The sequence below is a fragment of the Stegostoma tigrinum genome, chromosome 10 (assembly GCF_030684315.1).
Source record: "Stegostoma tigrinum isolate sSteTig4 chromosome 10, sSteTig4.hap1, whole genome shotgun sequence".
Lineage (NCBI taxonomy): Eukaryota > Metazoa > Chordata > Chondrichthyes > Orectolobiformes > Stegostomatidae > Stegostoma > Stegostoma tigrinum.
The window spans coordinates 83,346,097-83,358,554 of record NC_081363.1 but is presented as its reverse complement, the minus strand read 5'-3'; the positions used below and the strand labels follow the sequence as shown (position 1 = coordinate 83,358,554).

The 12,458-nt window shown below is 44.5% G+C and overlaps 2 protein-coding genes across 10 annotated transcripts in view; one reads left to right on the top strand and one right to left on the bottom strand.

Annotated features, from left to right (window-relative positions):
• The window catches only part of LOC125455829 (transmembrane protein 87A-like), a 59,682-nt gene extending 56,473 nt beyond the window's left edge, over positions 1-3,209 (bottom strand). For 2 of the 5 annotated variants that reach the window (XM_048538320.2, XM_059649319.1), the window contains exon 1: positions 2,907-3,206. In XM_048538320.2, the coding sequence (XP_048394277.1) occupies positions 2,907-3,053 (147 nt within the window). In that variant the 5' untranslated portion in view covers positions 3,054-3,206. Of the gene's footprint in view, positions 1-2,906 lie in introns of all 5 variants that reach the window. The other 3 variants (XR_009446257.1, XM_059649321.1, XM_059649320.1) reach the window with 3 other exon arrangements.
• The window catches only part of LOC125455825 (neutral alpha-glucosidase C-like), a 110,288-nt gene continuing 100,939 nt past the window's right edge, over positions 3,110-12,458 (top strand). The window contains exons 1-3 of one of the 5 annotated variants that reach the window (XM_048538308.2): positions 3,110-3,323; positions 8,437-8,647; positions 12,113-12,175. In XM_048538308.2, coding sequence (XP_048394265.2) covers positions 8,556-8,647; positions 12,113-12,175 — 155 coding nt within the window. In that variant the 5' untranslated portion in view covers positions 3,110-3,323; positions 8,437-8,555. Of the gene's footprint in view, positions 3,324-3,436; positions 3,661-5,766; positions 5,786-8,422; positions 8,648-12,112; positions 12,176-12,458 lie in introns of those variants that run through there. The other 4 variants (XM_048538307.2, XM_048538309.2, XM_059649316.1 and 1 more) reach the window with 4 other exon arrangements.

The following is a 12,458-nucleotide window of genomic DNA, read 5'->3' as shown; positions in this document are numbered from 1 at the left end:
CAGGTGTTGCATCTTTTCTGGTTACAGGGGAAGGTACTGGGGGTGGGGAGAAGGTTGAAGGCACCAGTGGTTGGTTGGGAATGTGGCGCAAACTAAGAAGTGACAAAGGGAATTGTCCTTGCAGAAGGCAGAGAGGAGTGGAATGGAAGATGTTCTGGGTTGACGGAAGTGTTTCAGGATGACAGGTTGGATGTGGAGAACAGTAGGGTGGAAAGTGAGGACTATCTTTGTATTGTTTGGGTGGTGGTTTAGAGCTGTGAAGCAGGGAACGGAGCAGGCAGAGCAGAGGGCTATCTGGATCAGAGGTGGGGAAAAGAACATTGTTTGAAATAGGAGGACGTCTGGGATCCTTGAGAGTGGAACGTCTCCTCAGATGGAGGAATTGGGAAAAGAGGATGGAGTTTATGCAGTATATTACGAGAGGGGTGTTGTAGTCCAGGTAGCTATTGAGGCTGTGGATTTATAGTGGATGTTGGTCTGTAAACTATTGGCAGAAATGGAAATGGAGGGGTCAAGAAAGGGGAGGGAGGTGTTTGAGATAGACTAAGTGAAGTTTTTAGCAGAGTTGACGAACTGCTGTAGTTCAGTCCAGGTGCAGGATGCAGCACTGATGCAGTCATTGATATAATGGTGAAAGTGTTGGGGAACAGTACCGATGTACAAGCTGAAGAGGGACTGTTTAACATTACCACTAAAAAGAGACAGGCGTAGCTGGGGCCCATGCAAGTGCCCATGGCCACTTTGCCCTTAGGCAAAGTGGGAGGAACCGAAGGAAAGATTATGGAGGGTGAGAACTAATTCGGCAAAGCAAAGCAAAGCAGAGAGGGGTGTTGGTGGTGATGGTGTTGCGGGGGTGGGGGGAAGAGAGAAAGAAGGTGGTGGGGAAACTACAAGATGAGTCTGCTGGAGGGAAAAATGAGGGCCTGCAGGTTGTCCTTATGGGGTACAGATGTATATAGGAATTGCATTTCCATTGTAAAGAAGAAGGGAAGTGGAAGTTTCTAAAAAAGGTGGAGGACATAGTTTATGTCCTGGATGAAGGTGGGGACTGCTTGGACCAAGGAGGAAAGAATGGAGCCGAGGGAGGGAGAAGTGAGTTCAGTGGGGCAGGAGCACGCAGAGAAGATGGGTTAACCAGGGTAGTTGGGCTTGTGGATCTCGGTGAGCAGGTAGAACCAGGCAGTGCGAGGGCTAGGGGACTGTAAGGTTGGTGGTGGTGGAGGGGAGATCACCGGAGGTGATGACATCATGGACAGTGTGGAAGACGGTGTCTTGATGGGCCATGGCAGGGTCGTTATCAAGGGGCAGGCAGGACATGGTAAAACAATTCTTAGTTTATTAGCATTTCTAAAACTTGTCCAGTCGAGCATAATGACAGAGAAAGTACAAACAGTTGCAGTACTTAGTCATAAAACAATGCTTCCACAATAAAGTGGCATTTTCACTAAGTGTGAGCAACGCCAAAGAGGATTTGTTACTGTTTCTTGGCGTATGCATTTAAAGAAATATTTAACAAATTATTCAAACAAGGCAAATGAATTGAACCAAACATTCACATTGCGGTTTTGTCGTACAACACACAGATCACATTCTATTAATAGCAGTTCCAAATTTTCAGGGTGTTCTCGCTTCGTTAGCAGAGGAATGCAAATAGAAAAGATGATAGAATGGGAAGAGTTAAGCCAAGGTCTTAACTTCAAAGGGAACGGAGTAGATGGTAGGCAGATTTTTCTAAAACTGTACAAGGCGTTAGTCAGACTGCAGCTAGAATAATGTGAACAGTCTTGGGCCCCTCATCTAAAGAGAGATATGCTGGCATTGGAGACAATCCAGACTATGTTACTACATAACCAGGGGCATTGCTTTATTGAAGACAAACTGAGCAGATTAGGCCTGTACCCATTGACATTTCAAAGAATGAGATAGAATCTTATCGAAACATACAAATTTCTTAGGGGACTTAGCAGGGTGGATGTGGAAAGGTTGCTTCCCCTTGTGGGAAAGTCTAGGACAGAGGGCATCATCTCAGAATTACATATTTGGGACAGAGATGAAGAAGAATTTCTTCTGAGGATGGTAAGTATGTAGTTATATATACTGCAGAGGGCAAATGAGGCTGTGTTATTGAATACATTCAAGGCTGTGTACATTTACTCAGTAAGGAATCAACAGTTAATCGGGAAAAGACAAGAAAGGGGAGTTGAGGATTAACAGATCAGCATGATCTCATTGAATAGCAGGGCAGATTCAATGGACTGAATGGCCTACCTCTGCTCCTACCTCTGGTGTTAGGGCAAGAGAACATTGAGTGAGATACCCAATTGATCACCAGCACCAAAATTGCAAACTATTAGCTGTCCAGTGATAAAAAAACTGCAAGCTTTACAGAAAATAATCTATCTTCATTGAACTGTACACAGGCCGAACAGTCAGCTTTGGGACAGTTTCAACTAATCATATGATGGGTTGGGTGCACACAATATGGTATTAAAAACAGGAACAACACAGAACTGTTAGATATAGATTTATAATACAACGACACCCAACCTCTAAACGAAGGACTGCAGATTCTCAAAATCTGAAGCAAAATCAGAAATACCTGGAGGAACTAGCAGCATATGCTGAGTTTACCCATATACATCTCCTACCCAAGTTCTCCTCCCATCATATGCTTCATGCTCGCCAATTCACCCCACCACACTCAAACAGCGCTTCCCCCTCTCACTTCTAGCTGCTTCGACTCTGATCCCATCACTCTTAATCTCCGCCACACTCTACTACCACTCATCGAACTCCCATTTACCTCCACCCTTTTTACCCCCCCTCCTCTTTCCGACAGTCCTTTCACTCCACTTCCATTCGAGTTTCTATCCCCCCTGCCTGGGCAGATTGTTTTGCTAACATACCTCTGTAACAGGGATACTCCATTTAGACACCTCCGCGGCGATACTGGCGCTGATAACGCTGAGTAAACTCAAACAAACCCAAGAGGACCATTTGCTTCCTGTTCCTGGGCCCAGCATCGCGTTTCCCCTCAGCTCAACAGCCGCCATTTCCCAGTGCCACAACACCAAACGTCACTTCCGCCTGTGGCCTCTCTTTCCGTTGTCCTCCCTCCGCAGAGGGGAAGCAGGAGGTGGGGTGTAGAGGAGAGTGGTGGGAGAACCGGGTATTTCCATCAGCAGCTAGAACCCGCCCTTCTAACGGAAGCAACCACTCCTATCCCAGCCAACACTGGCGTCTGCCACGTACGACCTCCAACCACCAGGTGGAGCCGAGTGATCCGACTGTTTTATTTCGTTACGCAGCTCCCTGTATTTTAGGTAAGTAACCCTTCTTCGTACTTCGTTCAGAATGACCCCTTTCTCACCACACTCGGATGTGAGATGGTTTATGCGCACTTTCACTGACACTCATGAGTCTGCTTTCACGGTATAAACTTGATTCAGCCATGTCAGCAACTGCAGAGAAAACAAAATTCGTTACTTCTGTGGGTTTGCTTTCGAGCATGGCGTGTGGCTTCGATAACTTACAACATCTTAAAAATCATCATGGCCTTAAACCCGAGAACATGGACGTAGAACAGCACATCAAAGGGACATAATGCTCTTCGGCCATTCAAGATACTAATCTAAGCTAAAATTTTGCATTAGCATCATGGTCCGTATCCCGCTATTCTCGGCCTGCTCACGTGCCTGTTTAAATGTCTCAAACTTTCCTCTCCATATCTGCTTCTACAACCTTTCGCACAATCCAGGCACCTATCACATTCTCTGTTTAAAAAGAGGCCTCTGTTGCACAACTCTTAAAATTTACTCTCACTTCAAACCTATGCCTCGTACTATTTGAGATTTGCAATGGGGAAGAGATTCTGACTATCTGCACCTCTCACAATTTTATGTACTCCTGCAGCTTGTCCCTCAGCCCCTGACAAATCCAATCTTGCCTTAATAGTTAACACATTCCAATCCAGGCAACATATAGGTAAATCCAAAGATGTGCAGAAGTGGATTGGCTAGGCTAAATTGCCCATTGCGCCAAGGGATGTGAAAGCTAGGTGGGTTAAACATGGGAAATACAGGGATAAGGTAGGAAGGTGAGTCTTGGTGGGATGCTGTTTGGAAAGTTGGTGTGGACTTGTCAGGCTGAATGGCCTATTTCCACACTTTAGGGATTCTATGATTCTATAAACCTCTTCTTCGTCTGTTCTAAAGCCTCCACATCCCTCCTGTAGTTATCCTTCCCTATCTCTGTAATACACTTACCTCCACACTTTAATTCTGGCCTTTTGAAAATCTCCCATTGTGGTGGCCGATAATATGTTCTGGAATGCCATTGACTCTACCTCTCCTTAATAACTTAGCCTCACGAGCTCAAGCTTTTAGTGATCTAATCTCACGTTTCCTTTGTGGCTTAGTCACATAATTTAGCTCTTAATTGCCTTGGGATGTTGATTGATTCATTTATTTATTGTCATGTGTACCAAAATACAGTGAAAAGCTTTGTTTACAAGCGGTACAGGCAGATCACAGCAAGCAAAGGATGTACACAAGAAAAAGACTTAGAGGCCATTCAACAGTCTGATAACAGCGTGAACCTGCTCGTGCATGTGTTCAAGCTTTTGTGCCTTACTGCCTGATGGGAGAGTTGTAGGGGGTCAATATTAAAGTGTGATGTGTCTTTGATAATTTTTGCTGTCCTTTTGCGGCAGGGAGCAATGTAAATAGAGTCCATGGATTGAAGCTTCTGTGATGGTCTGGGCTATGCACACCACCTTCTGTAATTTCTCACGGCCCTGGGCCATATCTGGCCATTGTGGACCAGGACAGCATGCTTTCAATGGTGTGTCTGCAGAAGTTGATGAGGGACTTGGTAGACATGCCAAATTTCCTGAGCCGCCTGAGGAAGAAGAGGCATTGTTGTTCCTTCTTGACTGTCACATTTACATGGGGAAGTCCAGCACAAGTCGTCAGTTATTGTCACTCTGAGGAACTTGGTGTGCTTCCCTCTCTCAACTGCAGTTCCACTAATGTAGATGGGGCATGTTCTCCTTCTTTCTTGCTGAAGTCAATGATGTTTTTATTATGCTAAGGCTATTATATGAATGCAACTTGTTGCTGATTCAAACACAAATGGGTTATTTTTATCTGCTTTCACAGGTGGGTCCACCTGTTATATAGAATAGAATAGCAATCTATTGACACTTGCATTTATGAAAGTACAGTAACATGTGTATAAATCATCACAATTCAGTGCCATTTTAATTACAGAAGTCATAAAAATACATAATTGAGACAAAGTCAGGACAAAGTTTGTGTTTTGTTTCCCCACGGCAATCTGGTTTATGGAATGGCTATGAGATGCTGCTGCTGAAGCCAGCCCCAAAAATGCCAAAGCAAGGATTTCTAGACCAGAGCCACCACACTGCCATCACCAAAGTTAGCACCAAAGCTACTGCACTGTCACTATAGCAAGGAGAGACTGAAGCCGTCACCACTTCAGGAGCTGGCTGAAACCGTCACATTGCCGCCATAGCCACGAGGAGTGAAATAGAACCACCATGCTGCCCTTGCTGAAATCACACCACCACCAGGAGGAACGGACTAGACCTACCAGGTGAAGCCTTTGATAAAGCCGCGGCCAGTATGGCAATGAGGAACCTCCAGATCCACTATGCTGCTGCAGCAGGCCCTCACAATGCCTTCCTCCACCACAGCTGCAGGAAAGAACAAAAGAGAAATGAAGAAACAAAAGAAAAGAACTAATAAATATGCGGCCAGCTCAGGTAGCCACGAGTGTATGGGCAAAGAGCTAACCACTTCCTATCCTATCACCACTGCCACTACCTCTTAACTACTTACCATTTGCATATCTAAATGATGTAACCTTCGATAACCTGAGCCCAATTGCCAGTGGGGAATTGTTAATATTTTGGTCTGACTAGAATCTGACACCAAGGAATGAACTTAACTAGTATGAAAAAAAGAGGACTGGTTGAATTGTTCCAACATGGAATATGGATTTGAAATTCAAGACTTGGGTAGACTAGAAAGAGTTTTGCAGTGCTATTGATATTCTCTATATGATATGTAGATGATTGATATTTGAAGTAAAAAAGACCAATATAGTGTTGATTCCCCTGTTTTAAGTGTCGGAGGATGATGTGTTGTATCCGGAGGTTGGTGGGGTGGTTGGTAACTCGCCCTCACCCTCAACAACTTCTCTTTCGATTCCTCCCACTTCCTACAGACAAAGGGGGTGGCCATGGGTACCCGCGTGGGCCCAAGCTATGCCTGCCTCTTTGTAGGTTACATGGAACAGTCCGTCTTCCGCACCTACACAGACCCCAAACCCCACCTCTTCCTCCTTTACATTGATGACTGTGTCGGCGCCGCCTCTTGCTCCCCAGAGGAGCTCGAACAGTTCATTCACTTCACCAACACCTTCCACCCCAACCTCAAGTTCACATGGGCCATCTCCAACACATCCCTCACCTTCCTGGGCCTCTCAGTCTCCATCTCAGGTAACCAGCTAGAAAGTGATGTCCATTTCAAGCCCACTGACTCTCACGGCTACGTACAATACACCTCCCGCCCACCCTCCTGCACAAATTCCATCCCCTATTCCCAATTCCTCCGCCGCATCTGCTCCCAAGATGAGGCATTCCACTCCCGCACATCCCAGATGTCCACGTTCTTCAAGTGGTCAAGAACGCCCTTGACCAAGTCTCCTGCATTTCCCGCAACACATCCCTCACAGTCCGCCCCCGCCACAACCGCCCCAAGAGGATCCCTCTCGTTCTCACATACTACCCCACCAACCTACGCATACAATGCATCATCCTCCGACACTTCCGCCATCTACAATCTGACCCCACCACCCAAGCCATTTTTCCATCCCCACCCTTGTCTGCCTTCCGGAGAGACCACTCTCTCTGTGACTCCCTTGTCCGCTGCACACTCCCCTCCTACCACACCACACCCGGCACCTTCCCCTGCAACCGCAGGAAGTGCTACACTTGCCCCCACACCTCCTCCCTCACCCCCATCCCAGGCCCCAAGATGACCTTCCATATTAAGCAGATGTTCACCTGCACATCTGCCAATGTAGTATACTGTATCCATTTTACCCAGTGTGGCTTCCTCTACATTGGGGAAATCGAGCGGAGGCTTGGGACCGCTTTGCAGAACACCTCCACTCGGTTCGCAATAAACAACTGCACCTCCCAGTCACGAACCATTTTAAGTCCCCCTCCAATTCCTCAGACGACATGTCTATCATGGGCCTCCTGCAGTGCCACAATGATGCCACCCGAAGGTTGCAAGAACAGCAGCTCATATTCCGCTTGGGAACCCTGCAGCCCAATGGTATCTATGTGGACTTCACAAGCTTCAAAATCTCCCCTTCCCCCACTGCATCCCAAAACAAGCCCAGCCTGTCTCCGCTTCCCTAACCTGTTCTTCCTCTCACCCATCCCTTCCTCCCACCTCAAGCCGCACCTCCATTTCCTACCTACTGCTTCATCCCACCTCCTTGACCTGTCCGTCTTCCCTGGACTGACCTATCCCCTCCCTACCTCTCCACCTATACTCTCCTCTCCACCTATCTTCTTTTCTCTCCATCTTTGGTCCGCCTCCCCCTCTCTCCCTATTTATTCCAGAACCCTCTCCCCATCCCCCTCTCTGATGAAGGGTCTGGGCCTGAAACGTCAGCTTTTGTGCTCCTGAGATGCTGCTGGGCCTGCTGTGTTCATCCAGCTTCACACTTTGTTATTTTGGATTCTCCAGCATCTGCAGTTCCCATTATCACTGATATGTTGAAGTGGATTTAGGTTGGAATAAGGAATAAGGAGGTGGAATTTCTATTTATCTTTTCAAAAAAGGAGACGGCCCATGTGAACTTGAGGTTTTGGTGGAAGGTGTTGGTGAAGTGAATGAACTGTTCGAGCTCCTCTGGGGAGCAAGAGGCGGTGCTGACACAGTCATCAATGTAACGGAGGAAGAGGTGGGGTTTGGGGTCTGTGTAGGTGCAGAAGAGGGACTGTTCCATGTAACCTACAAAGAGGCAGGCATAGCTTGGGCCCATGCGGATACCCATGGCCACCCCCTTTGTCTGTAGGAAGTGGGAGGAATCGAAAGAGAAGTTGTTGAGGGTGAGGGCGAGTTACCAACCACCCCACCAACCTCCGGATACAACGCATCATCCTCCGACACTTCTGCCATCTACGATCTGACCCCACCACCCAAGCCATTTTTCCATCCCCACATCTAGCTTCACACTTTGTTATCTCCACTTCAACATATAACTGCTAATCACTGGTATTATTATTAAGTTGTAAAGAGCTGAAATAACATACATTATATTATGTTCCCTGATGACCTGAATAACGCTTGTTTCTTAAATTGCGGCCAACTAAATTCAGCCTACCTTTCCCAGAAAGCTCTTTGGTGATGGGTGGAGGAAGTCAAAGCCAAGAAAAGAGAAGGCTGTGAGTACTCAGTGGAGCATCAGAAAAATAAGCCGCCTAGTAAAGAGACCACCTGTTCAAATGCTCAATGTTGACAGTCGAGCAACACAGGAGGAAGACTTTTCAAGCAAAAAACAAACATAAGATGGAGTCCAATATTCACAATACTGAGGAGAGCAGGTATAGTTAAAGACTATGTAACATATGTAAGCTGACCGACTGTAGATCATTTGTTTGGATTGGCTGTTACTGATTCATTTTGCTTGGTAACTAAGATCTATTTTTAACACTCCTAATATCTCTGTTTACAGCTACAGTCATAACTAGGTTATGTTTTCAAAACTCTAACATTAGATGTGGGCATTTTAGGCTAGGTCAGCATTTATTACCCATTCCTAACTGCTTGTATCAGGGTAGTGGTAAGACTGCTGTCCATTTGCAGCTGATGGTTGTGAGGTAGGTACCCCCATAGTGCTGTAAGGAAATGAGTTCCTAGATTTTTACCCAACACCAGTGAAGGAATGGTGATATATTTCCGAGTCAGGAAGGTGAATGGCTTGGAAGTGATGGTGTTCCCATGCATCTGCTGCACTTGTACTTCTAGGTGGTCGAATTTGTAAGATGCTAACCTAACAAAAGTGGGTAGAAATCAGTCCTCGGAAAACTTGACAAGTTATTGAGCCCTAAAGCAGAAAGCGCAGGGGAACGAAGTAGTTGCATAAAGTGTGATGGCACATGGCATCATGTAAACAGAAATTCCCGCTTTGATTCCATAGACATAAACTGAGGATCATAATGAATGACAGTTCATAACTCTGTTGCTTAGATGATGGATTAGGTGTGAGTATTTTTGTAACTTTGTTCGCTTTGATACTGCTTCCAGATCAAGGGTCGCCAGTGATGTGGGCCAGTATTTTTTATTATTGAAGAAAATCACAGTTTATACTGTAGCAGCATTTGTAAAGAGATGAACATAAACAAAGAGAAACAAACTGAAAGTATCACACTTCTTACTTGGTTTACACCAAAAAGAAAACACGTTTCACAAACTTTCATTGTCCCAAAATAGTTTCTTTGGGAGTTTGCATTCTCGTACATCTCCAGAGATACACCAGAGAAGAGAGATTGTGGTTAGGAATGATAAGTTATGCCTGACTTTGAATTAGCCATTCATTATTAGAATTTTGAGACAAATCTACAGATGTTTATTTCTACTTTTATTGTAGAGTTTACACTGGGAAAGACACTGTGACAGTTTTTCAAAGGACATTGTCATCGGAAATGTGGATGAAGAGAATTATAATGGACAAAGTTAACAGAACGTGTATAGTCAAAAGAATTTTCCTCTGCAGTATTGAGCTATTTTTATCCAATGATGCACATTGGAAGTCATTGTCAAGTGCAGGTTTTATGTAATGTTGGTTTCGAAAGGATAATTTGCAATAAGAAGAGTTGGTGGACTGTGAGAATACCAGGGGGTGGAGGGTAGATTCGGCGGGAGAAGGCAGCTTTGGAGAGAGAGAGAGAGAGAGAAGGTTAGAGATGTCTTGGAAGGAAAAAAATGTTGTGGTTAAAAATTGCAAGCAAAACCTCATTGCAGGAATGACATATATTTTCGAAGAATAAACTGAACAAAATTGCCAAAGGACTATAAAACCGCATGTGGTCATATGTGTAGTTATAGTGCAATCGGGTCATATGGGGAATGAATATGAAATAAAAACAGACATTCTGAAAATACTCAGCAGGCCTGGCAACCTCTGTGGAGGGACAAAGACATTAATGCTTTTAGTCCAATCGACTTCTTCAAAACTGAAGAAGGGTGAAACTGAGATGAGCTAAATGTAGTTGGAGCAGGGGTTCGGAGCAGGGGTATGGGGAAGAGTGAAAGGGAGTTCTGCGATAAGTTAGAAAGCAGGAGAGATTACATGTCTGAGGCAAGGCATAACTTTATCTGAGGGAGGTCTTCCCTAACAACTGGTTGAACTTTTCAAGGAGGTGACCAAGTGTTTCGATAAGGGTAGAGCAGTTGATGTAGTTTATATGGATTTCAGTAAGACTGTTGACAAAGTCCCATGTGATAGACTTATTAGGAATGTAAATGTTCCTTCCATCAAGGGTAACATGACATGTTAGATCCAAAATTGGATGATTGGTAGGAGACAGATGGTGATGGTAGAAGACTACTTGTATGAAACTTGGAGCCCAGTGGTGTACCACAGTGATCAGTTCTGAATCCATTATTTATTGTATACAAATTGTTGAGAATGTAGGGTTGATAATAAGTAAGTTTGCAGATGACACTAAAGATAACTGGGTGTTTAAGAGTATGGAAGAAGGTCTTAGGTTACAAGACGATATAGGCAGATGGGCAGATCACTGGCAGATGGAACCTAATCCTGAGAAGCGTGAGGTAATGCACTTTGAAAGAACTAACAAGATAAGAGAATGTTCAGTGAATGGCAGGATACTCAGAAGCTCAGAGGAACAAAGGCATCTTGGGTTGCTTGTCCACAGATCCCTGAGGCAGTAGGCAGGTTGACAGGGTAGTTGAAGTATACAGGATGCCTTAATAGTCAAGGCATAGATTATAAGAGCAGGGGGGTTATTTTGGAACTCTACAGGAATTTGGTTAGCCCACAACTGTAGTTGTGTGCGCACTTCTGGTCACCACACTCTAGGAAAGATGAGATTTCATTGGAGCGGGTGTGAATGAAAGTCGCTAGGATGTTACCCAGCAGAGCATATCAACTACAAAGAGGCTGATTAAGTGTAGTTTGTTTTCTTTGAAGCAGAGATGTTGATGGGTGAACCTGATAGAGATATATAGGATTATAAGGGACATTGACAGGGTGGGTGGAAAGCAGCTGTTTCCCTTAGCTGAAGGGTCAAATGCAAGGCAGTATGTTTTAAGATGAAAGCTGGAGGAGTAGATGGGATTTGAGCAGAATGTTTTTCACCCAGAGGGTGGTAGAGGTTGGGAATATACTGCCTGGGTGGGTAGTTGAGGTGGGAAACCTCACAACATTTAAAAATGTACTTCGATGAGCACTTGAAGTTTGATAACATTCAGGGTTATGATCCTAGTGCTGGAAAGTGTAGTTTTAGTGTAGTTTTGGCAGTACAAATTCAATGGACCGAAGGGCCTCTTCTGAAATGTATGAGTCACAGAACAAAAGGAAAAATTGTAGGAAACTCACTGAGCATTTGTCCAGGGTGTGTATAAATGCCAGAATAATTAACAATTCCGTTTGAAAGTAAAACCATAAAGAACAACATTCAATCCATTCATGACAAAATGACAGAGCCAAAATGGGGAACAGAATTCATGGTCTGATTGTTGAACTCAGTCTTAAGTCTAGAAGTCTGTAAAGTGCCTAAATGAGATAGCTCGTTACTCAACCATGAGTTCAGTTCACTAGAATGCTGTAATGAGGACTGAAATGTAGGCATGAGAGCAAAGCGATGAACTAATATAGCAAGCTTCAGAAGCTTGGGGCCATGCTTGGATATAAATGAAGGTGTTCTGCAAATCAGTTGGCTAAGCTGCATTTGGAATAAATATACAGGAAACTGCATTCCTTAAAGTACTTTGAATATAGAAGCACTAACGAGACTAAATTCTCTTTTCTTCTGCCCCGATAGTGCACTTGCGGAAGTAGTTGAGAGCAACAAATTCAAGACAACTGGGGACATTGCATTCTACAGGTATATCTTTGTTATTACAGGCCATCAGCTCAGTAATCCGTTCATTCTAATTAAGATTTCATGCTCTTCAAGGTAAACACTGCTTCTAATAGTGATGGATTTTAAAAAACGCTGCCAAACTTTGACATCAGAAACTCTCCAGATTGACATCATCAGCTTCTCTTGTAGGTGGAACTTTTGTCCTTGAATAATCTTCTACTGCCCAGTATCTAGGTTAACTATCACAGGATTTGTAACTCACAGCAAAAATCCTTTTTCTATGTACCATCATTAAAATGTTGCA